The sequence below is a fragment of the Bubalus bubalis genome, chromosome 18, assembly GCF_019923935.1.
Source record: "Bubalus bubalis isolate 160015118507 breed Murrah chromosome 18, NDDB_SH_1, whole genome shotgun sequence".
In the NCBI taxonomy this organism is placed as follows: Eukaryota; Metazoa; Chordata; class Mammalia; order Artiodactyla; family Bovidae; genus Bubalus; species Bubalus bubalis.
The window spans coordinates 1,453,535-1,477,560 of NC_059174.1; the positions used below are offsets into that span (position 1 = coordinate 1,453,535).

General features: G+C 44.3%; 1 protein-coding gene and 1 long non-coding RNA gene across 4 annotated transcripts; one reads left to right on the top strand and one right to left on the bottom strand.

Moving 5' to 3' along the window:
* The first annotated feature begins 1,461 nt into the window (after positions 1-1,461).
* Positions 1,462-5,731, top strand: LOC123330467. Its single transcript, XR_006546441.2, has 2 exons — positions 1,462-3,540; positions 5,389-5,731. It is a non-coding gene; the product is annotated as an uncharacterized LOC123330467 (long non-coding RNA).
* Positions 5,732-5,743: 12 nt separating this feature from the next.
* On the bottom strand, positions 5,744-24,017 carry DDX19A (DEAD-box helicase 19A). Of its 3 annotated transcripts, XM_006061113.4 has the most exons (12): positions 23,840-24,017; positions 20,582-20,630; positions 17,670-17,720; positions 16,593-16,728; positions 14,306-14,398; positions 13,203-13,305; positions 12,709-12,823; positions 9,592-9,769; positions 8,998-9,235; positions 7,658-7,820; positions 7,024-7,215; positions 5,744-6,724 (listed from the first exon to the last, which is right to left on the bottom strand). In XM_006061113.4, exons 1-12 carry the CDS (start codon positions 23,894-23,896, stop codon positions 6,663-6,665), a joined length of 1,437 nt encoding a protein of 478 aa, XP_006061175.2. In that variant the 5' UTR covers positions 23,897-24,017; the 3' UTR covers positions 5,744-6,662. The 3 variants fall into 3 exon arrangements, with proteins under 3 accessions (XP_006061175.2, XP_006061177.2, XP_025124167.1); XM_006061115.4 differs by lacking the exons at positions 17,670-17,720; positions 20,582-20,630; positions 23,840-24,017 and adding an exon at positions 16,239-16,299; XM_025268382.3 differs by lacking the exons at positions 14,306-14,398; positions 16,593-16,728; positions 17,670-17,720; positions 20,582-20,630; positions 23,840-24,017 and adding an exon at positions 13,613-13,631.
* Between the last annotated feature and the right edge of the window lie 9 nt (positions 24,018-24,026).

Below are 24,026 nucleotides of genomic sequence, written 5' to 3' on the forward strand. Positions count from 1 at the left end.
ATGCGTACCCAGAAGTGAAATTGTTGAATAATATGGTAGTTCTGTTCCCAAGAGTGAAGCTAGATCCTATCTCACATCCCTCACGGAAATTAACTCCAAATGGATTCGACTTAAATGTAAAACATGAAACCAAAATATATAAAGAACATATAACACAATAGCCCAAAAAAAAAAAAATCTGATTAAAAAAATGGGCATATGTGAAGAGACATTTCTCCAAAGAAGACATACAGATGGCCAACAGGTCCATGAAAAGATGAGCAACATCCTTAATCCTCAGGGAATTGCAAATCAAAGCCATAATGAGATATCACCACACTACTTTTAGAACGACTTGTCAAAGAGACAAGGGATAACAATCACTGGTGAGGATGTGGAACAAAGGGAACCCTTGTGCACTGTTGGTGAGAATGTAAATTAGTGCAGCCACTATGGGAAACAGTATAGAGGTTCCTTAGTGACTTAAGATGAACACTCACGTAGTCACCCTCAGGTTGTGCAAGCAACCCGGAGGCCTTTCTGCTCCATCTTCCTTACCAACCCCCATCCTTCCCCTAAAGGTGACCACTACCCTGATACTTACTTGCCTCCTGAGAAATCTGTATGCAGGTCAAGAAGCAACAGTTAGAATTGGACATGGAACAACAGACTGGTTCCAAATCGGGAAAGGAGTATGTCAAGGCTGTATATTGTCACCTTGCTTATTTAACTTATATGCAGAGTACATCATGTGAAATGCCAGGCTGGATGAAGCACAGCTGGAATCAAGATTGCTGAGAGAAATATCAGTAACCTCAGATATGCAGATGACACCACCCTTATTGCAGAAAGTGAAGAAGAACTAAAGATCCTCTTGATGAAAGTGAAAGAGGAGATTGAAAAAGTTGGCTTAAAACTCAACATTCAGAAAACTAAGATCATGGCATCCGGTCCCGTCACTTCATGGGAAATAGATGGGGAAACAATGGAAACAGTGAGAGACTTTATTTTGGGGGGCTCCAAAATCACTGTGGATGGTGACTGCTGCCATGAAATTAAAAGACGCTTGCCCCTTGGAAGAAAAGCTATGACCAACCTAGATAGCTTATTAAAAAGCAGACATTATTTTGCTGACAAAGGTCTGTCTAGTTAAAGCTATGGTTTTTCTAGTAGTCATGTATGGATGTGAGAGTTGGACTGTGAGGAAAGCTGAGCGCCGAAGGATTGATGCTTTTGAACTGTGGTGTTGGAGAAGACTCTTGAGAGTCACTTGGACTGCAAGGAGATCCAACCAGTCCTTCCTAAAGGAAATCAGTCCTGAGTATTCATCAAAAGGACTGTGGCTGAAGCTGAAGCTCCAATACTATGAATATCTGATGTGAAAAACTGATTTCTTAGGAAAGGCCCTGTTGCTGGGAAAGATTGAAGGTGGAAGGAGAAGGGAACAACAGAGGATGAGATGGTTGGATGGCATCACTGACTCAATGGCCATGAGTTTGCGCAAGCTCTGGGAGTTGGTGATGGACGGAGAAGCCTGGCATGCTGCAGTCCATGGGGTTGCAAAGAGTGAGACACAGCTGAGCAACTGAACTGATGGACTGACCCTGATACTCAGTTCTCTTTCATTAGTCCGATTGCCTAGACCCAGGTCCGTATGGAAATTCAGTTTATAAGAGATGACCTCTCAAGTCACTTGGGAAAAGATGGATGTTGCGATAAATGTTATTGAAATAACTAGATAACCATCTGGAAAAAGATAAAATTAGATCCATAGCCTAAACTACCAAAATACCAAAAGAGAGATAAATGTAAAAAATAAAACAATAAAAGTAGTTGTTCATTGATGTAGTCAAACAGAATACATCGGCTTTGTAGCTGATTTTTGGACTGGGATTTTTTTTTCACGGTCTATATAGTTCCCCGTATTGCTAAAAATTGGGAGTTTTTTCATTCCTTTTTGTGAGTTCCAAACATTTTGTTAAATTTCGTCTTCTGATGTAACAGCTTCCATTTTATTTGTCCATATGAGTTTATACCTTTTTCCTCCCCTATAATTTCAGTAAGCTCATGGAAAGGAAAGTTAGCTAAGTGTGATATTTAATTGCATACTTAGCAGATACCCTTTTCTTCCTCAGTTTTCCTGTCTCCACAGAGCTGATTTTTTTCTCATTTTTTTTAAACGGCTCTCTGTCACGATGGAGGCTTTTTAAATAATTGGGACTTGTTCTCTCTTCTAAAATAATGGATTAAGAAGCTGCTTGGGAATTTTGTGTACCTGGATGGAACATACCTGCTCTCTGGGTTGACATTAGGGTGCCTGGACAGGGAACCAGCTTTTCCAAGGCAGGGAGGGATGGTAAGGATAAGCTAGGCTGTGCTGCAATGACAAACACCTTTCCAACTGGCACTGGCTTAAAACAACAAAGTTTATTTCTCACAAGCTGTGTTTCCATCAGGGGCTGTGTTCCTCAGACCACTCAGGACCCAGGCAGACAGTGGCACCATCTGGGGGTGGGTCTGTTGTTTCAGGGGCAGAAAAAAAGAATCTGGTGAGCCACAGGCTGTCTTTGAATGCTTCTGTCAAGAAGTTCACATTTCCTTGATGCCAGAGAAGTCCCACGGCCATGCCTCAATCCATTAAGAATGTGTACTCTAAAGAGAGGCGCCATATTTGGGTGAGCAGTAATGCTGTCTGGATACAGAGGGCTCCTTGGAGAGAAACACTTGGAGTAGTTATGGCCTGGCCAGGGGTAGGTGGATACACACTTGGCTGGCACTCTGCTGGATGCCAGGGGAGAAGGCAGGACATGATTAAGTATTTTATTTATCTATCACAGGAACGAACAGCTGGGGACTGCCATTCGGCAGGCAAGGAACTCCTTCCTGTGACATGCTTGGCACAGTAGGAAAACATCATTCCTGGCTTGCAGAGGGGAAGGGTGAAACCCTAAAACATTTTTAAAAATCAAATTTTTCCTTCCTGAGCGTGAGTTAGGAATCAATGGTCCTTCTCACTACCCTTCCAGAAAAATCACAGCTTCTGCAGTGAGTCTATGTCTGTGTGATAACTAACGCAAAAATGCAAAAAGACGCCCCTTCCCCTTACACTCAGTGAACTGTGTGTATCAGGGCCAGCCCGTTCCCCAAGAATATAGAAACAATACCTTTCATCCAACAGCTGGTTTTTGTTTTTGAGAAGACTACAGGCTCTTGCCGGTAATATGGCTTCTCTCTAGGGAGAAGGCTTAAAGTAAAAAGAACATACAGTGAGTGTCTACATTCCGAGGGATCTGCGTTCAGTCCTTCTTTTGCCTTTTCTTTCTATACACTTACAACTATTCTAAAAAAAAATCAAGTCTATTTTTAAAAAATAGTTTTTTTCAATGGAAGGAGTTGGGGGAAAGTGTCAAGAGTTAACTAATCAGGAACATCCAGGAATAGTCTTACTGTGTACATCTATTGAAATTTGGCTGTGTTCTTATTTCAGGACAGGGTCCAAGTCCTCCTCCCTGCCTCCAGGGCCTGCATCTTGATGGAAGTCTGCATCCAGCGGGCAGGCAGGTGAAGCTCCTGTCCAGCACCATCCGAGCAGTGATGCTGCCTTGGGTTCCGATCTCGTGTGCAGTGTTGCCTGGGTCCTCGGCTCCATGGCACCTGCTGGCCGGCAGCTGCTCTGCCCCAGATGGGAGCACAGCAAGCTCTGGCTTCAGCCCTGCTTAGCACACTGCATTTCTCCCGGTTGCTGATCCACAGAAGTATTCACCTCGTTTTTGGGGGTCAGGCAGTATGTTCTCTGGCTCTGCCTTTTCTGTATCGCTGCTGTGTTTCTGGGTCCACGTGGATGTCACCTAACCGGAACGCTGGCTCCGCACCAGGCCTCTTCTCCCTCCTCATTTCCCTCTGAGCACCCGCACACCTTCTCCTCGTCACCCTACCCTGCCTTGTCTGCAGCCTTTCTGGACCCTTGCTGCCCTTCTCACCCAACTTCTCTTATCAGAGCCCTTCCCACACCCGTGGCTCTCGTGCGCCCCTCATAACCTGCGGTCACTGTCTGCCTGCTTCACTCCCAGGACTCTCTCACGTCCAGTCCCATTTGGACCCTGTCGCTCAGTCTCAACTCTGACCCATGCACACACAGCTCTGCCATCCACTCACCCATAGGTAATAGTAATCGCTCACAGAAAATCAGGCAGGCAAATCATCTTAAGACGTACAAAAACATAAGTAAGTAATTTATAATACTGAAATGAGGAAAGGTTTTCTGGCCACGACACCAAATCCAGATTTCTTAAAAATGAATGTTAAGACTACCAACAGAGAAGGCAATGGCAAGCCACTCCCGTACTCTTGCCTAGAAAATCCCATGGATGGAGGAGCCTGGTGGGCTGCAGTCCATGGGGTCGCTAAGAGTCGGACGCGGCTGAGCGACTTCACTTTCACTTTTCACTTTCACACAATGAAGAGGGCAATGGCAACCCACTCCAGTGTTCTTGCCTGGAGAATCCAGGGGACGGCAGAGCCTGGTGGGCTGCCGTCTATGGGGTCGCACAGAGTTGGACACGACTGAAGCGACTTAGCAGCAGCAGCAGCAGCAGCAAGACTACCAAAGTTAAACTTTTGTGTAATATTAAGAAAAAATGATTTTGTAAAGACAAACTAGGAAAAGATCTACCACTCAAGACAGTCTAACTTCCCTAAGGTAGAAAGGTGGCTATAACTCACAGAGGTCAAACAAGCCGGTAACAAAATGGTGAGACAGGAATGGGCAGCACCCCCAAAAGAGGTGCTGGTATCAGTTCAGTTCAGTCGCTCAGTCGTGTCCGACTCTTTGTGACCCCATGAACCGCAGCATGCCAGGCTTCCCTGTCCATCACCAACTCCCGGACTCCACCCAAACCCATGTCCATCGAGTCGGTAATACCATCCAACCATCTCATCCTCTGTCGTCCCCTTATCCTGCCTTCAATCTTTCCCAGCATCAGGGTCTTTTCAAATGAGTCAGCTCTTCACATCAGGTGGCCAAAGTATTGGAGTTTCAGCTTCAACATCAGTCCTTCTAATGAACACCCAGGACTGATGTCCTTTAGGATGGACTGGTTGGATCTCCTTGCAGTCCAGGGGACTCTCAAGAGTCTTCTCCAATACCACAGTTCAAAAGCATCAGGTGCTGGTATAAATACCAATAAACCCAAATATCGTTAAAATTTTAAAAGAAGCAATTATGTAATCTATTTTTGCTGCTCAGACTTGAAATTTTAAAAATTAATATGGAGGGGGGTTGGCAAGCAGGTAGTAGGTACTTTTGTTATCAATGAAATGACATATTGATAAAAACTTTTCAGCAGGCTACATTAGCAATGTGTTAACATGTTAAGCATCTCCACTTTGACCAAACAACTCTACTTCCAGGAACACATCCTGAGTAGGTCTCAGTGGCGCAGAGAGGAGCGGGACCAGCATTTGCCGTGGGCAACAACCCAGTGCTTGTCACTAGGAGCCAGGACGCAAATGCGGGGGCAGCTACATCCTGGAAAGGTGCCGAAGGAGAGTGAGGCACAGCCATGTCACATGTCCGAGACACATGGGTGAGTGAGCAGGCAGGCCGCACAATGTGAGCAGAATGCTCACGTTTTGTAAAAGAGAAGTAGGTTGACATAGTGAAACAGAAGGTGATATGCTGAATATTCACCAAGCTGCTAGCAGTGGTGAACTGAGAGAGGTGGGGACCAGGACACGTGCACTTTATAAATTACACACACACACACCTTTTTAATGAGCATATATTAGTCTAATAAGCAGAAAAATACAAGTAAAAACAACAAATCATGGTTAGTAAAGCGTTCCATTATTATTTTTAAAATTTTTAACATAGTGGATGATGGGTATAGCTCTGATTAGTCCGTCCTTATTCATACAGACAGTGATGAATCCGAGTAAGCAGCAGGTCCACTGTTACGGATGAATAGCATCATAAGAGCTTTCACTTGGTCGTAACTTCCTCTCCAAACTCTGCTGCTCACGTCCAGGCATAGTGTGACGTCCGCGGTAAGAGCTCACCCGGCCAGGTGTGTGTGTCAGAAACCATGTCGGCGGCTGGGACGCCAGGCTCCTGAGCAGACAGAGCCACTGCAGGAAGCGGAGGCAGCCCTGGGTCACCCAGCTGTGCCAGGCCAGTGCCTCTGAAGACAGTTCACTGACTTCGTGTTCCCCCCAAACCTGAGGTGTACAAAGGGAGCCAAGACGCTCACCCCGGGAGAGGGTGGAATTCCTCTACAGAGAACAGAGGGAAAGCAATCAGCAGGGACACCAGTGGATCCACGGAGGGCCCAGGCTGCGCCTCTGTTGTTGCTTCAGGGCCTGGAGGCAGTCTGAACACCCCTGGCCAGAAAACAGGCAGTGGCTCCTGCAGCCAGCGGTTACCAATAGTGACCACATTATTATAAAGATGGGAGAAACCGTGGCTTCAAAAAGGGATGGGAAGAAAAGGACTCAATTTTCCAAAATTCAGATTTTTTTCTTCTACCTTCCTGAATAATTTGGGTAATTTCTGTCAAGTCCAAACGTAATTTCAGATGAGGTAGGCAGTTTGTCTACTCGTGCCGTCATCCTCACGGGATGGTCAGGCTGCGCCGTGGAAGCACTCGTGTCCCGGGCGGGGCCGGCACAGCGACTGCAGGAGCTGCTCAGTTGGCTATTTTCTCAATCTCGTCCAAGTCATCCGTGTCCAGTCTTTCTATTTTCTTATCTGAGGGAAGAGAGGCGGGTTCAGAGAGAGCCCCGCACAGATCACAGGGGACGCAGGCAGGGGAGGGGCAGCAGGCGGGGAGGACCCGGGGCTCCCTGGGACGTGCCCGCCCCCGCCACAGGCCTCCCTGAGCCCCGGAGGCGCCCGGGACTGGGCGGGCACACGGCCCTGAGCGCTCCGGGTGCGGGGAGAACCTCCTGTCTTGGGGAAGGGCGTCTCGGGGCCATGGCGACACCCGCTCCCGGCTCCCCGCCCGGCCCTGTGACCTGGCCCCGGCAGGGGGCTCTCCCGAGACTCACTGAAATGCTCCTGGATTCTGTTCAGGATGTTCATGCTGTGCTTGCTGTCCACCATGTTCACGGCCAGGCCCCGCTTGCCAAAGCGGCCGGTGCGCCCGATCCGGTGCAGGTAGGTCTCGTTGTCCGGGTTCCCATCCTTGTCCACGGGGAGGTCAAAGTTGATGACGACAGACACCTGTTCCACATCGATACCTGCGTGAGGGAAGAGTTGGACGGGAGTGAGGACGGAGACAGAAATCGCCGCCGCCCAGTCAGGCCCACCCTCACCAAGCTCAGGCGGAAGGCAGGGTCTGCGACAGGCCAGCTCTGGTGTTGGGACACGGACAGGTGGCAGAACCCAGAGGGAGAAGACGGGACCGTCCCGGTGCTGGCCAAATTCCGGCATCAGTCGCGCAGCCTCTGCTGGATCCGAGGATCTGGAGAAGCAGCTGATGCGGCACTGGGGCCACAAGAGCAGGCGCCGTCCTTGGCCACCAGCCAGGGCTCCCGGCTTCTGTGGACGTTCTCCTCCACTGAGGGAGCCCCACAGGCTGGCCCACAAAACAGCATCTCCCTCAAACCATCGCAGCCTCCCACACAGGAAGATCTCTCTGCTGCCCCGAGCCTGGCGGGCCAGGACCCAGTCTCTGCTTACCACGGGCACACACATTGGTGGTGACCAGAACCTTCTCTTTGCCCTCTCGGAAGCGCTCAATCACTGCAGCCCTCTGCTCCACCACCATTTCACCGCTCAGCAGAGCCACCTGGTGGCCCTCTTTTGAGAGCTCCGCAGCCAGCCAGCTAGCTGTTTTGCGGGTCTGGAAGCAAGAAAATAAGTTTGAGGAATGAAGGTACCTTAAGAGAATATTTTTGATCTGGAAGACCACTGAACCTTAGCAGTTAAGAGTTAAATGTCCTAAAATTGTTAACATGATGTGGTATAAAGGAAGTCACCTGGGTGATAAGTCTTAGAAAATATTTAACCTTGATATAACCACAGGGGGAAAAACTCAGAGACATCTAAAGACTAATTACTAGCTTGGCTGGACTCTTCAAGATGTCCATGTCATGAAAGGTGGAAAAACTGTTCTCTAATAAGGGAGTCTCAAGAGACACAACACTAAATGCAACAATCTCTACTGGCTCTTAGGCTTAACAGCAGCAACCAAAAGCCAAAAAGGCCATTTCAGTATACATGGGGAAGGTGGCATATGGATGGACTTCAGAGGGGCGGCATCATGAAAGGTGTGAGAGTGGTGCTGTGCTCGTGCAGGACCACGTCTCATTCTTAGGAAGCGTTTAGGTGGGATATCTACAACTGATATCTACAACTGACTTTAAAGTCAGCAGAAAGAAAAAGTACAGACAGCCCTACACAAAAGCTTATGGGCAGAGCAAATGTGGCTAAATGCTGACACCAGGGAAAGGGCATAACAGTCCTCATTTCATATTGTTTTCATCTTTTCTGTGGGCTTCAAAGTTTCAGTCTGAGTTTGGGAGAAGGATGCCACTCTTGACAATTTTTGAAAAAAATTTACAAGTATTCCAATAATAGAGTAAAAGCTGTCTTATTCTTATATCCCATAACAGCATTTTGACGCTTTCTTTGGTGATCTTACACATTCCTGAAAAATTACACTAGCCACTATAAATGGGGTCTATCCTTCCAATTTCTAAGTGTTTTCAGTTTGAGACTGGAAAACTACTTATTTTAATTTTCTAGCCAGTCACCCTGTTTAGTTTCTTATTTTCCCTACAAATATCAGTTTTATTCAGTTGGGCTTTCTAATGTTATCACCTACACATGGCATTTAAGTTCAGGAGACGCTATGCTTAGACTACAGATAAACCTCGGAATACTATGAAGAAACTGTTCCTTCCATCTTCACAAACCATTTTTCTTCTAGTCCCAGGGAAGGAACCTGGTCCCCTACGTGGAGTTCCTCCCCCGCCCCCCTACCCTGCAGGCAGCCTGCTGCTGCTGCTGCTACTCACATGGCAGAAGATCATGGCTTGAGCAATGGTGATGGCCCCGTAGATATTACACAAGGCCTGGAACTTCTCGTCTCTGCTGTTGCACAGGACGTAATACTGCTTGATGGTGTCCAGTGTCTCCTCCTCACGCTTCAGTTTGATGATGTTTGGGTCGGGCACCACTTTCTGAGCAAATTTCCAGACAGAGTCTTCAAAGGTGGCAGAGAAAAGCAGCATCTGGCAGTTCCTGGGCAGCATCCTGCAAGGGGAGGCCCAGGTGTCCAGCATGACCCTGACCCGGGCTTTCCCTGGAAGGACCAGGGCACAGCCTCCCCAGGCCTGATGACCTGCGTCCCCAGGAAGGGACAGCGGGGAGCAGCTGTGGGGAAGAAGGGGGAGCAGACGTGGGGCAGGGACGGGTGACCGAGAGTCCCTGAGTCTCCCTCCTTAACCTGGGTGGGGGGCGTGCTCAGCGCTGACATGGAAATGGCCCATCAAACAAATGCCCCTGAGAGCTGCGAAGAGCCTGGCAGGGGCAAGAAGGGGAGTGTGAGGGAACAGGAGCAGGAACTGCAGGTCGGGAGCCGAGAAGTCCCTCCTGGCTCGAGGCCCTACCTCTGGATGCGGATGCTCTGATCTTGGTGGCCCTGAGTGGCTATCATCACGTCAGCCTCGTCCAGAACAAACACCTTGATCTTCTTAGGGTCGATGAACTTGAGCTTGGAACACCAGTCCAGAACGGTCCCCGGGGTGCCAATGACAATGTGCTCACTGATTTTCTGACCTCTTTCCACTGTGGAGACAAGATGTGTTCTGTGGGCATTTTTATCTAAAACTTTGGGTTCTTCTGCTATAAAACGGCCATGATGACGCCTGTCTCACCGCACTGTGGTTGGGAACAAATCGTACAGTGAATCTTCCATGCATGTTAGTTTCCTTTACCTACTTCCTCCTATAATTTCCCGTCATCCAGCTCTTTCTCTTTAGCATTACTCTTATTCTTTTTATATCATCCCTTTACTCATGCTTCACTGATTTCCTTATAAATTGGTAGTTTTGAGTCCTAGGATTCTGGCCCAGTGATTTTTTTGCCTTGTTGCTAAGTCACTTCAGTCGTGTCTGACTCTGTGCAACCCCACAGATGGCAGCCCACCAGGCTCCCCCATCCCTGGGATTCTCCAGGCAAGTACACTGGAGTGGGTTGCCATTTCCTTCTCCATTGTAATTGTGTAGATGGTTTTCCTAAATACAAATTCTATTAGAAAAAAAAATCACAACAGCACATTACTCTCCAACTACAGCTGGTAGGAGCTGAAACTGCTTTATTCATCTATCAAAATTACTACTGCATGGGACTTCCCTGGTGGTCCAGTGGTTAAGACCCCATGCTTCCACCACAGGGGGCAGAGGTTCAAGACCCTGGTTGGGGAAGTAAGAACCTGCATGCCATGTGTCAACTGTCGCCCGCTGCACCCCCTTCCTCCCCAAAAGAAATTTAGAACACTAAAAAAAAATTGACTAATGCCTGTAGCCTTTGATCAGAACTTGCACTATTAGGAATCAATCCTGTATGCATATGTGCGTGGGCCTGTGCTTAGTCACTCAGTCGTGTCTGACTCTTGCAACCCCATGGATTGTAGCCCACCGGGCTCCTCTGTCCATGGGATTCTCCAGGCAAGAATACTGGGGTGGGTTGCCATTTCCTTCTCCATGGGTGCTCTAGGAAGGAGAACCAAATGGTTGAAGGGTTTGGGAGGAAGAAAAGTTTCTACCATATACCCTTTTTAATTTTGAAACACGTGAATGTTTTTAACTTAAATTTTAAAAACAAAATTTAAAATTTGAGAAGGGGACTCTGGTTAGGAATACATCAGCTCCACTGTGAGAGTTTCAGTGAGCTCGGCACACTGTGACTGCACACTGTGATCGTCTCCACTGAGCTTTAAAATGGGGCACTAAGTAGTTATTAATATATTTAATATATAATTAATACAGAGCAATACATTAATCCCTCACACACAGTGAGGTCCCGTTATTATAAAACGATCTAGAGGAGACCCACGCTGTCACAAGGTCCTGGTACACCACGCTTAGTTGCGCCGGTCAGTTTGAGACATCAAACACACAGAGATACCAATAAGTTCTGGTTAAAGTGCTGTTGCTGCACGCTGAAACATGATGCTTTTCTCCAGGAAAAGGCCTTGTGTGATCATTTGTATGTGAACTGTACTAACCATTTTTGTTCGTTGATTGACAAACTATAGAAAATTAAGTCGGGAATCTGATACACACTTTCTTAGAAATGAACAAGGAGAGCCTGACTTTTCAGTGAAAAAAATCGACTGTTATTTGCTGTCATGGTAACACTTAAAGTGTAAGAGAAAATTAGAATTTTGGAAAACTTGTAGTGTTGCTGTAAACTTGAGAGTTTCTCTGTATGTAAACTCCTCTGAGTTGTTTGGTGGTGATATTAATGTATTTTAAATGCTATTTAAAATTCTGTATAATGAAATATGTCAACATTCTCAGCGAAACTCGGTAAGACATTTGGTATTTCCCAAATGACCAAGGTGTAATGTTAGAAAATTATTATTGCACAAAAGATGCATTCAAAGTGCAAGGGAGACCAAGGGATTTTAATGTAACAGTATGAAGAGGTCATTAATATGATTTCAAATATCACATGGCAATTATCTTTTACATAATTACCACTTGGGTTTTGGTATGGCATCCTAAAAACAGTAACTGAAATTATAAGAAAGGCTAGATTTTCTTCATATTCTTCCAAAATAAGTACTTAGGGCCCTCAACAATGTTTAAGAGTGTAAGAGTCGAAAGGTTTAAGAATCGGTGCTCGAGGCGATTATAAATGGCTAAATTGAAGGGACGTCCCTCTTCTCTTTGTCTAGGTAATGCCCACTGCTTCCTGAAGTGAGTGTGCCTGTGTATACTCCCCACTGGAGCACGTGAGCTTCCCAGTTCTACATCTTGGCCAACACTTGGTTTGTCAGATTCCCTCATTTCTACCCTTTGAGAGGCATATAGTGGTTTCAACCGATGTCTCCCTGATGACTAATGAAGCTGTTCGTCTTCCCCATTGACCAGCCATCTGAATTCCTTCTTTAGTGAGGGGTCTGTTCACCTGGGCCTCTTTTGTCCATTTTCCTATTAGAATGACTATTTTTTTCTAGTTGATTTGTAGTTTTATATATTCTGATAACTTCCCCATTACCAATTTTCTACCTGTCCTCCTATTTTAACCACATTCTCTACATTCTGCGGAAAAAAGAATTGGTGGAAGGATTCCTGATTTGGTAAGAACTGTACATGCTCTTAGATCACTGTTACTAAAGCTGTTTACTGAGGAAAGGGATCGGATCCAACCTACCATCCTCCCTGCTTACTCTCTTGGAGGCAGCTTTCAGAACTCTGGATGCTGAATTCAAACCTTGCCTCCTCAGGGAAACACTCCACACTTTAAGAACCCATGACTCAGGCAGGGATTTTTTTTTAACAACTTAAAATCTTATTTTAAGAGTGTAAAGAATTATTAAGAAATGGACAAGTAAATAAATAAATACATAAATAAATAAAATAAATTTGCTGAAATCCATGCTGGGCTCCAAGGTCAGACTGAACCAGAAAGTTGAATATCATCACCTCATCTTCAAAATTCAAACACCCCACCCGCTGCCTGAGCTCACGACCTGGGTCTTGCCCTTTTATACTCACATTTATTGCCTCGAACAGCATAAGCAAGCTTTAGTTCTGGATGAAATTTGCCCATTTGTTCAATCACTTTTCCTGTTTGAAGCGCCAGCTCATACGTCGGGGAGAGGCACAGACACTAACGGGCAGATCACAGGAGATGAGTTTAGAAAAGCCTTGTGGTAGCAGACAGCAGGTTCTAGAGCAACAGGAACCCTGGTATCAGTACCACCTGAACAGTGTGGGGAGCCCCATCCTCTTCAACCAGGCCTGCGTGTCAGCTGTAGGCGGAAGCCTTCAGCAGGGAGGCCTGGCTTGGCAGATGCTGTCAGAAGCCACGTTTAAGGCTGCTGCTTTGAATCAACTCTACCCATGCAAGGGCCTGTTGTGCCATTGGGCTTTGCCTGAGCAACAGTCTGAGGCATCAGAAGCATTCAGATTCCACCAGGGATGCCCTTGTCAATCACCATCCCCCACCAGATGGCGCTGCCCTTCCAGAGCCCCCAAGACCCCCTCACCTGCGGGTACCTCTCTGCTGGCTCCACCCGGCTGAGCATGGCCAGGACAAAGGCAGCCGTTTTACCAGTACCCGACTGCGACTGGGCAATCAGGTTCTGCGGGCTGGACCCAGGAGGAACAGAGATGAGGATAACATTGGTTAGAAACAATCAAGTGTCCAAGTGCTCTTTCTGGGCAGTAGGAAAAGGCTTTTCCCCTCATTCAGGTTTTCTGCCTTGAGCACAATGATAATTTTTTTATATGTTGTTAAAAAACTGCTTAAATATTAAGGGAAATGACGATTATTTTAGATGGGTGCACACTAAAAAATATTCATTCTAGACTCTAGTGCAGCTAGAGTTCCCTAGTTTTATACCCCAAGAGGCCAATGGGAATTCAGACCGCAGAGTAAGATCTGGGCAAATCTTACTGCATGATGTGTCTTCAGGACTCGGCTCCTTCTGTGTGCTCCCTTTTCTCACCTTTATGGAAAATGTGAGATACTAAGTCAGATGCTTCGGAGGAAACTTTCATATTTCACTTCATGTAATTCAGTGTCATGGGAACAGGTGGCATTTTCATCATTAAAAAAGAAAAATAATATAGTTGAATGAAAAAAGCTGCTATGTAAAGTATGATACCATTTATCTAAGGTTTAAAAATATGCCAACTACTCTTTAGATCCTTAGGGAAACATACGTATGTAGTAAAAGGAGAAATGATGCCCCACTTCCGTGACGCTCTTGGGTCGGGGAGGGGGCTGTGAGTGGAGAGGGTCACACGGGGACTACATCTGTCAACTAGGTTAATGATGCTTTATTTCTCAGCAGGATGCGTTAAAGAAATGTTACTGGCATGTTTCCTGATACTTTTTTGAAGGCCTCAAAATTTTCAAAATTATTTTAAAAAGTGTTTAAAATGGCACTGACTTTATCAGTTTTTATTAAGTGGAAAAGGCAGAAACTGTGTTGAATTGCACCTGACTCTCTCACCACCGTCCTAGCTGTTTCCCTGAAGAAGCTTGTTGCTCCCAATGGCTCATCTTATGCTCAGGAACACTACACTCTTGGTGGGAGATGTGAAACCCCATCCTGGAGACGTGTACCAGGGTCTGTATACTTACGGCTCAGCAAGCATCATGGGTAATGCATTCTCTTGTATCTTGGATGGCCGATTGAAGCCCATGGCATAGACTCCCTGGAGAAGCTGTGGTTTCCTAGGAGGCCGGGGAGAGAGAGGATGGTTCCTAGTTCCTGCAACTGTTTTAAAGACCTAAGATTTTATTTTTCCCTATATCTAGCAAAGGGTGATATTTTCTATCTCCGTCAGACATATTTTCTTGTGTCTTAAAAAATACTAACTAAAAACAAAACCAACATCTTTCCCTACTAAATCTTGATATGAAACTATTATGCAATTTATAAAATCCAGGGTAGTTTCCTTTCTTAAGAGAAATTCATCTTTCAGTAGACCCACAAATTTGATTGGCCTGGATACTGTAGGAATGGTTCCTATTAATTCATAGTATAAAATGAATTATGCAAGATATCTAAAAGCAAACACTGCTTACTTACTAAATCGCTAAGATACAGAAGTCCCTTTAGGGAATGAGACTTCGGTTCTCATTTCTCAGTGCGGGCACTCCACTGAACCACAGGCATGCTGTGTTCCATGGGCCTTCCAAAAAAAGCCAGCTGCACAAGGACTCAGGACAACTGAGGGGTAAGGAAATCAATTCAGCCAGTTTCTAGTAGATAGGTAAAGGAAGTTCAGCTATCGTACTGAACTTTACAACTGCTCAGATTTACTATGTCTAGTCAAAATCAAGACTAGAAAACTTCTTATATAAGTAGCTACACAACAAATATCAATTAAAGCTGTTCTTATAGCACATTTGTAATAAGCTCTCTGCTACTTCTAAACTGACAGGATGTTTAACAAAAATCACACCAGATTATTATTAAAGAAACATCAAACCAAGGCAAGAATGTTCTCTAAGCCTTCCTTAGAGTTCAACTGGCTCTCTAAAAGGTAGTTCTTCTGGCCTCTGGTGGTTCTCAGACACAAAGAACTTTGAAAATTAACGTACTTTCATTTGGAAGAAAAGGCTGTGAGGCTTGACAGGTTCTGATTTAGTTGCCAAGGAAACAAAGTCACTACTGAAAGAGGACTCAAGTGATCCAGGAACTTTCAGTGGCTCATTATTTTCCTTTTATTTTGCATATCTTTTCAGTACAAAATAGACCAAGTATATAGGTGGCCTAGGTTTTATTCTTTGTTTCGTTTGGCTACTAACAATTAAATCAGAAAGAACTTGCCTTTTCAGAGGCCAATTCATCACTGGTTGACCTGAGAGCTCCAGTCCTTTAAATGAAAGACCACTGATACTAGGAAAGACATCAAGCTGCTCTGACAGAATTTATGAAGAGAAGCAGAGATGACAAATTTACTGAAAAAAGCCCTTGACAGAGAAAATACACATAGAAAAGTATAATTTCCTGGGGGAAAAAAAAGGGCACACTTTAAAAACCTTATTCTTAGCTATTGCTTCGTTAACACCTTGATTTGGTTTCTAGTTAGTTCTTTGACTCTAAGTTTACATGTGGGCAATGAACAAGACAAAGAATCCATTCATATCACCACTTTCTTATTCACCAGCTATTCTGTCTATGATCTGGGTGCTGGCAAGCAGCAGGAACAGTAGCTACATCTTGTATTACTCATAACACCCAGCAGTGTCATGTACATAAACCAATGACCCATAAATGCCTCTTTACTAACTTACTGAAGGGAACGGAAAACTTGGCATGATGTTATGCAATTCTCTGTGTTTCGAGGAAGGACATGTTAGAAGTCATTCTCAGCACAGTGCCATAAATGTACACACTTAAGGCTGGATCCTGGGTTCCCGATTTTTGGAAAAAATTCTGTAACAATGAAGGCTGATTTTCACTATAGTTACGAGGAATCCTGCACAGCCTTTTTGGACAGATTTTAGAAAAGTAGATAAACTTTTCTTAACACTGTAAACCCTATAGTCTAACAAAAGGGCTTACCTAATAAGAAATGTTCCTGACATCCAGAAATCACCTGTCAGCCAATATTTTATTGAAAGTTCTAAGAGCATAAAAGAAAAAAGACTTTCAGCTATGATGAATAAATCTGTGGCATTTTAAATTCTCTAAGGAGGAAAACTGGGTTGCCAAGAGACAAGGGTGGAGGGAGACCATCACTTTTCCATACTTTTAAACTTTTGAATCATGTGAATTATTAACTAGTCAAAGAAAGTAAATATATATTAAGATCTTTTTAAAAAAGAGAAAGGAAAATTCCCACAAGGTCTCTGAGATACTAAATCTTAAAAAAGAAGAACTAGCAAGGATCCATCGTTCAAAGGAACAGATACTCACAGCCGAAGCTCCTCGAAGGACTTGACTGAATAGAGCGGGGAGTTGGGGTCCCGCTGCAGGACTTCCACTTGGTTGGTGTTATCGACAAGGTTGCTTCTGATCAGCTTGTTGAGTAAGGACTGGGCGGCTCTGTCCTCTGTAGGAAAAAGCCAACAGATCTTCCTCATACTCATCAGGCAAACCCCTTGTCTGCACCCACCCCTGGATAGCCCAGCAAGGTGGGAGAAAAACACCACCACACCAACAAGTCTCACTTTAACTCCTGATCCCTAGACGCAAGTGGGCTGAGTTCCTGAGTCGCTGGGCAAGCCTTTGTTTCTATACACCACCCGTTCACTCGTCTGCTTTCTTCAGTTTCTGACCTCTCCACTTTCTCACTGCCCTGAGAAGTAAACCTAATCAGAAGCACCTCCACACGCTGTGCTGACAACCCACACACCCACCTGTGTTTGTGGGCGTCCTCTCTCTACCTTCGCTGCTATTACCTGTGGACGGACACTTATGCTCCTGACCCCGTCCTGTCCTGTGGACAAGGACATTTCTCCCAGTGGTGACCTTTCTCTCCTGCATTCTGTTTCTCCCTCTACTACATCATTCCTCCCAGCATGTGTACACGTTTTACCATCTCTCATCATAAATCTTCCTCCTTTATCCTACATGCCCATCCACTTACTGCCCCAATTCTCTGCTCCTTTATGGAGCATTCCCTCACAGGGCTGTCTATACTTAGGTCTCCACTTCCTATTCTCCCCAGAGTGCACACTTAGAGGTTTTTTCATTTAATCTCCCCACTTGACTTCAACAGCCCCTTGTCAAACTCATCAATGACTTCTACGTGCTAAATCAACTGAGTAGCCAATTTTTAGTTCTGTTAACTTATTACCTATACATGACTCCCTACCTTTGAAACACTTCCTTCTTCTGGTCTCTGGGACACCACCCTCTATTGGTTCTATCTCACTGACTGTTCTCAATCTCCTTGGCTGAATCCCCTTCATTTCCTCAATCTTATAACTCACAGTGCGTCTGGCTCCAGAGAGGCAAGTCCTAGGTGACAGGGTTTCAAAGATTAGTTACCTTTCTCTTCTTCATCTGTTTTCTCTGGAGTGGCATTGGTTTTGATAACACCTACACAAGAAAGCAGTTATCGTAATCAGAAAGGCAAATATCAAATCCATTCAAAAGGTAGGACAATATAAATATCAGACCTTATTTAAGTGATCAAAATGTAAATAGTTGGGTTTCTTTATGTTTAATGGATTTTTATTCTAAGTTTAGTGCATAAGAAAATTCAAATTTCTAGAAATGTTGGTTGACTTCAGAGAGATGTCACCTCTGACTTCCTTAACCTAATTTAAAATATACCATTAAGTTAGTACACACAATGAGATGTAAGAAAGAAAATAAAGGCATTAGAAGTTAAAAAGAAGTAAAATCACTTTTTGTAGAATATGTGATTGTAAACTTGCATGACTAAGAGTATTAACTTAAAAATGACTACAAAATAAATAAATGGAAAACAGTAGCTTTTATAAATACAGATATTACTGAAGAGATGCTATTTATAATAGCAACTAAAAGATAAAATACTCCATCTGGAAATAAAGCTAGCAGAAAATATATGAAGAAAAATTTTACTAAAACTCATAAACTGATGCAAAGAGATAAAGCTCAAAAGCCTATAAATAAATTAAAATGTAACTCTAAGATATTCAATTAACCCAAAAGAAAGCAGGAAGAGGCAGAGAAACAAAATATGAGGGGACAAACAGAAAATAAATAGTAGAATTGCTAACCTAAACCTAACCGCATCAATAATTACCTTAAATGTAAATGGATAAAATACTCCCATTAAATGACAGTGAGAAAAAAAAAAAAGACAGTGATTATTAGAATGGATTAAAAAAAAGCAAGATCCAACTGTTAGCTGTTTTACAAGAGGCACACTTTATTTTTTGTTTTTAATTGAGGTACAGTTGATTTTACAATATTGTATTAGTTCAGGTATGCAACATGATTCAAAATTTTTATAGATTATACTCCTACAAGAGGCACTTAAATATAAAGACACAGTTCTAATGAGGTAGATTAAACTGGAGCCTATTATATATAAAGAGTGAAGTAAGCCAGAAAGAAAAACACCAATACAGTATACTAATGCACATATATGGAATTTAGAAAGATGGTAATGATAATCCTGTATGCGAGACAGCAAAAGAGACACAGATGTATAGAACAGTCTTTTGGACTCAGTGGGAGAGGGCAAGGGTGGGATGATTTGGGAGAATGGCATTGAAACATGTATATTATCATATGTGAAACGAATCACCAGTCCAGGTTCGATGCATGATACAGGGTGCTCCAGGCTCATGCTCTGGGATGACCCAGAGGGATGGGATGGGGTGGGAGGTGGGAGGGGGGTTCAGGATGGTGAACACATGTACATCCATGGCGGATTCATGTCAGGGTATGGTAAAACCAATACAATATTGTAAAGTAAATAAATAAATGAAACTGAGATTAAAAAAAATAATAATAAATTCTTAAAAAAAAAAAAACACAAATAAGTTGAAAGTCAGGGGATGGAAAGAGATGCAACCTGTAAGCATATGAAGGTTGGATTAGCTCAGGTAATGCAGATTTCAAGAACAAAATCATCACCAAAGATAAAGGAGGATAGTTTTTTTTTTTTAATTAAAAAAAAAATTTTATTTATTTATGTATTTATTTATTTGGGGGGACTGTGCTGGGGCTTTGCCGCTGTGCTGGCTTTTCTCCAGTATCAGCAAGCCAGGGCTACTCTCTAAGTGTGGCGCATGGGCTTCTCTCTGCAGTGGCTTGTCCTGTGCGGAGCACAGCTTCTGGGGCACGTGGGCTTCCGCAGCTGCAGCATGCGGGCTCAGCAGTTTCGGCTCCTGGGCTCTAGAGTCCCAGGCTAGTAGTTATGGTGCACGGGCTTAGCTGCTCCACGCCATGTGGACTCTTCCCAGATCAGGGATCAAACCTGGGTCTCCTGCATTGGCAGGTGGATTCTTTATCACTGAGCCACCTGGGAAGCCCAAATAGGGATATTTCTAAAAAAAGGATCCATTCATCAGGGACACATAAATGTGAATGTACCTGGCGACAGATCTGTAAAACACAGGAGGCCAAAACTGACAAAATTAAAGGGAGAAATAGACTATTCCAATTACAGTTGGAAATTTTAATACCTCTCTTTCAACAACTGAAAGAACTAGACCAAAAAGCAAACAAACAAAAAACAGTCAAGACACAGAAGATCTGAGCAACACTATCAACAAAGACTCAGCACAGCTAGCTAGGTAAATTTTTTTTTTAATCTGGAAAACTAATCTATCCTTATCACTCATGAAACTGTTATGTAGGTAGAATAGGAAACAGGAGTCCAGAATGGCGGTGGCTAAGAGACAAGAAAGGGAAAAGCCGAGAAAACAGAACAAAGGAAGGTCCGAGGCCCTGAGTGAGGACCTAAGGTAGGACAAACAGCACTCCTGGCTGGCCCAATTTACATAGGGCAGACCCGGGGGGAGGGAAAGACATATAAAAAGAGGAGCCAAAGGGCCAGGGGTCTCCCCGCCTCTCCCGCCGCGTGCTCGCGTTCCCCCACTCTTCTCTTCGCGTCTTTGGGTCCGCATACCCTCACGCCTCGAGGATGGATTTTCCTGCTATTTTCTAAATAAAATAAAGCTGTAACACGGAGCTGTAACAATGATCTAAGAGCTATAACACGGTCTGTCCAAGACCCGAGAGCTATGACACGCCGAGGGCTCTAACGTCCATCGCTTCAAATTTTTGTCCAGACTAGACAGAACCGAGGAGAATACACTCGCCTGACAACACTGAATTTACTGGCTCTCAAAGCTGGTGCTGACATCTGCCAAAGGTGCTAAGTGAAAGCTGCTTTCCACATTGCAGCTAAGAGTACAAAGCGGAAGCACACATGTAGATTGTAGTTACTTGTGACTCACCATTGGTATCTGGTTTGACTTTTTCTTCCTTAATCTGCAAATTACTCATCTGAATGGGAATGAAAAGAAACACTTAAGAGCAGAGACACCTGATAACAGAATACCATGAGTTACAACTGACTGTTAAACATCGGGTTTGAACTTCAAGGGCTCACTTATTCAAGGTTAAACGCTACAGTACTACTCAACCCATGGCTGGTTGAATGTGGGGCCATATATATGCAGGTGCAATGTTATTTGGGGATTTTCAACTGCAGCGTGGGTTGGGGGCTCATAACCCCCAAATTGTTCATTGGTCAATTACATTTATCAGGCTAATGCACTTAAGTCTAAATGGTAAAATAAAAGGGGTCTGACCCAACCATTGGGAAGCAGTGTTTTAAAACGTTTATTTACACCAGCCACTCAAGAAACAGAATGGATAAAACCAGATACAAGTATGTTTAGGTCTATATTTGTATTATTCATAGGGTTGTAGGTTAAAAAAGATTTGAAACCAATTCTCAGTAACTGTCTTTAGGGAATACCTGATGCTGAAAATTAGTTTTAAACTCTAGAGTACAAACCATAACCTTTACAATACTTTTTCATTTATTTGTGGTAACTGTCAGTTTTACACCCCTGTTCTGATTCTGCCTGAACTCCAGTGCCAAATCCTTCATGGGTACTGTATACACAGCACTTAACACAGCAGGTCTGACTGCTAGCCTTCAGAAAGCCAGCTTGGAAAGCTGAACCCTGGCAGGCTTCTGGGAGCCTGGATGATGAGAAGGTTCCCACCATTCCCAAAACTGCTGAAGGGTTCACTAACTATGTTTCTAAAAACATATGAGGTTTATGATAACAGCTGCTTTCCTTCCAGGAGTCTGGAATTTTGGTACCTGTGAGGCAAAGAATGACCATGTGGCAGGACCCCAATAAAAACCATGAGCATAGTCTCTAAGGAGCTTCTTTGACAACACTTCCTGTGTGTCGTTACTAACTGTGGCTAGAGGAATTAAGCAGGAATAAAATGGAGCTTCTGACTCCTCTAGGAGAGGATTGTTGCAAGCTTGAGACTGGTTTCCTCTGGACTTTTCAACATGGCCTTTTCCTTTTGCTAATTTTGCTTTTCATTGCAATAAATCACAGCTGTGAGTACAGTTACATGCAGAGTCCTGTGAGTCCTCTGAGGAAACCACTGAACTTGGACACCTCTTGGTGACTTGCAACACAGGTACTTACCAAGTTGTATCCTTAATTCAAATTCAGAACTGGCAAACCTGTACTCATCACACTACACATCAAATCTGCTGTTCCTCCCACTCCCCTAAACCTGTTATTCAGTTCAGTTCAGTCGCTCAGTTGTGTCCGACTCTTTGCGACCCCATGAATCGCAGCACGCCAGGACTCCCTGTCCATCATCAACTCCCGGAGTTCACTCAGACTCATGTCCATCGAGTCAGTGATGCCATCCAGCCATCTCATCCTCTGTCATCCCCTTCTCCTCCTGCCCCCAATCCCTCCCAGCATCAGAGTCTTTTCCAATGAGTCAACTCTTCGCATGAGGTGGCCAAAGTACTGGAGTTTCAGCTTTAGCATCATTCCTTCCAAAGAAATCCCAGCACTTTATTAATACCACCTTGTGGGATCCAGGTTGAAAACTGTAATCTATGCTTTATCTCTCTTCTCTTTTTTCCTAAATCTTTTGTTGTTGTTGTTTAGTTGCTAAGTTATGTTCAACTCTAGTGTGACCCCCATGGACTGTAGCCTGCCAGGCTCCTCTGTCCATGGGATTTCCAACAAGAATACTGGAGTGGGTTGCCATTTCCTTCTCCAGAAGATCTTCCCAACCCAGGGATCAAACCCCCATCTCCTGCATTGGCAGGCCGATTCTTTACCAGTAAGCTACCATGGAAGCCATCTAAATCTTTATACCTCCACAATTATCTCTTAAGTCCATCCCTTCACCTACACTTTCACCATTCAATGCAGGCCCTCTATCTCTGGACTATTAGAGTAATTTCCACACTGATCTTTTCTTTAGACACCACTCCTAATATAGTCTGTTCTCTGTAGTCCAATAATTCTTGCTAGTCCTCAGATCTAATCTTGTCAGTATCCTTAAAATTGCCCAAACCTTTCAAATAAAGCCTCTCCTCTGTAAGTTCTTTGTTAAGGTCTAAAACACACTCTCTATTTTCAACACTGCTCCTACTACAACCCAATAACCTTATGCTGCAGCAAAAATTATTCTGATTCCTATTCTCTGTACAAGTCCAGCACTTTGTTACATTCTGTTCTAAAATGCTGTTCGCCTTCATCTTAGTTACTGTAATATCCAGCACAAATATAAACTTCTTCACAAGGAATTTCCCTGACTTTCTTACTCATAAACATCGTCTTCCCACTCAGAATTCACTTCTAACGTGACTCTTACCATTTTCACAACAATTCCCACCAGTTAGCCTTCTTAACTTGACCATAAAGCTTCTTCCTATACGTCCCTGGATTTAGTTCATTTCAACTACCTGCTGAGAAACTGACAATCTTTCCAAAGCAATAAATGGTGACTGGAAAAGAGTTGTAATTTAGGCATTAAAAGGTTACATAAGACTTCAGACTACAAAAAGAAACACAAAGAAAGAACCCCTATATTCTTAAAATCAATAATCCATTACCACCAAATCAACATACGTTAAAGAGGTAAGAACAGAGAGTCACAGTTTACACTATGATTACCTTCCCGTTAAATGGATCTTCATTAATTAAAGAACCAATGATGAAATTAAGTATCACTTTAAACACCTATGAAACAATTTGTAGTGCCTCCCGCAACGTTTGCAACATATTGAAACACTAAATATAAACCTGAATCCGTTATTCTGCGGAGTGATACAAACTGCCAACAATGTTAAGCAGGCATCTAAAAACTGGTAAAATAAGAGTAACATAGAATCACTCAGAAAACAGATGAAAAAGAGAATCAGCACTGTTCCTTTCCTTAAAATCCCCACTGAGCAGGAGGTGCAATGTAGGAAAGACAGTACCCAGAGCAAGTACAGGTTAAAGCCTTTAACTGGCTCGGACCAAAGGAAAAGTCTCCATACTGGCCTCTTTCGCCTTAGCCGCAAATCAGGGCTAAGAGACTCCCCGCAGCAAACCTTCGGGGTGTGCAGGCCCCGGGTCTGCCCAACCCAGACAGCTCCGCGGACCACAAGCAGTGTCAGCTTGGGCCCTCCTACTACGCTCGCCCCGCCTGGAGCTGAAGCCACTGACCGACTTGACAGCCGCTTCCTGCTCGTCCACTGCAAGGGCCCACGAGTCGGTGGCCATGGTCCTGGCGAGGAAGGCCGACTCGGGAAACCCACACACAGCAGCTAGCGCAGCAACACCAACCCCGGCCCAGCTGCAGGCGCCAGATCCACACTCACGCGGGCCGGAAGCGGCGATTCGCGAAGATGAC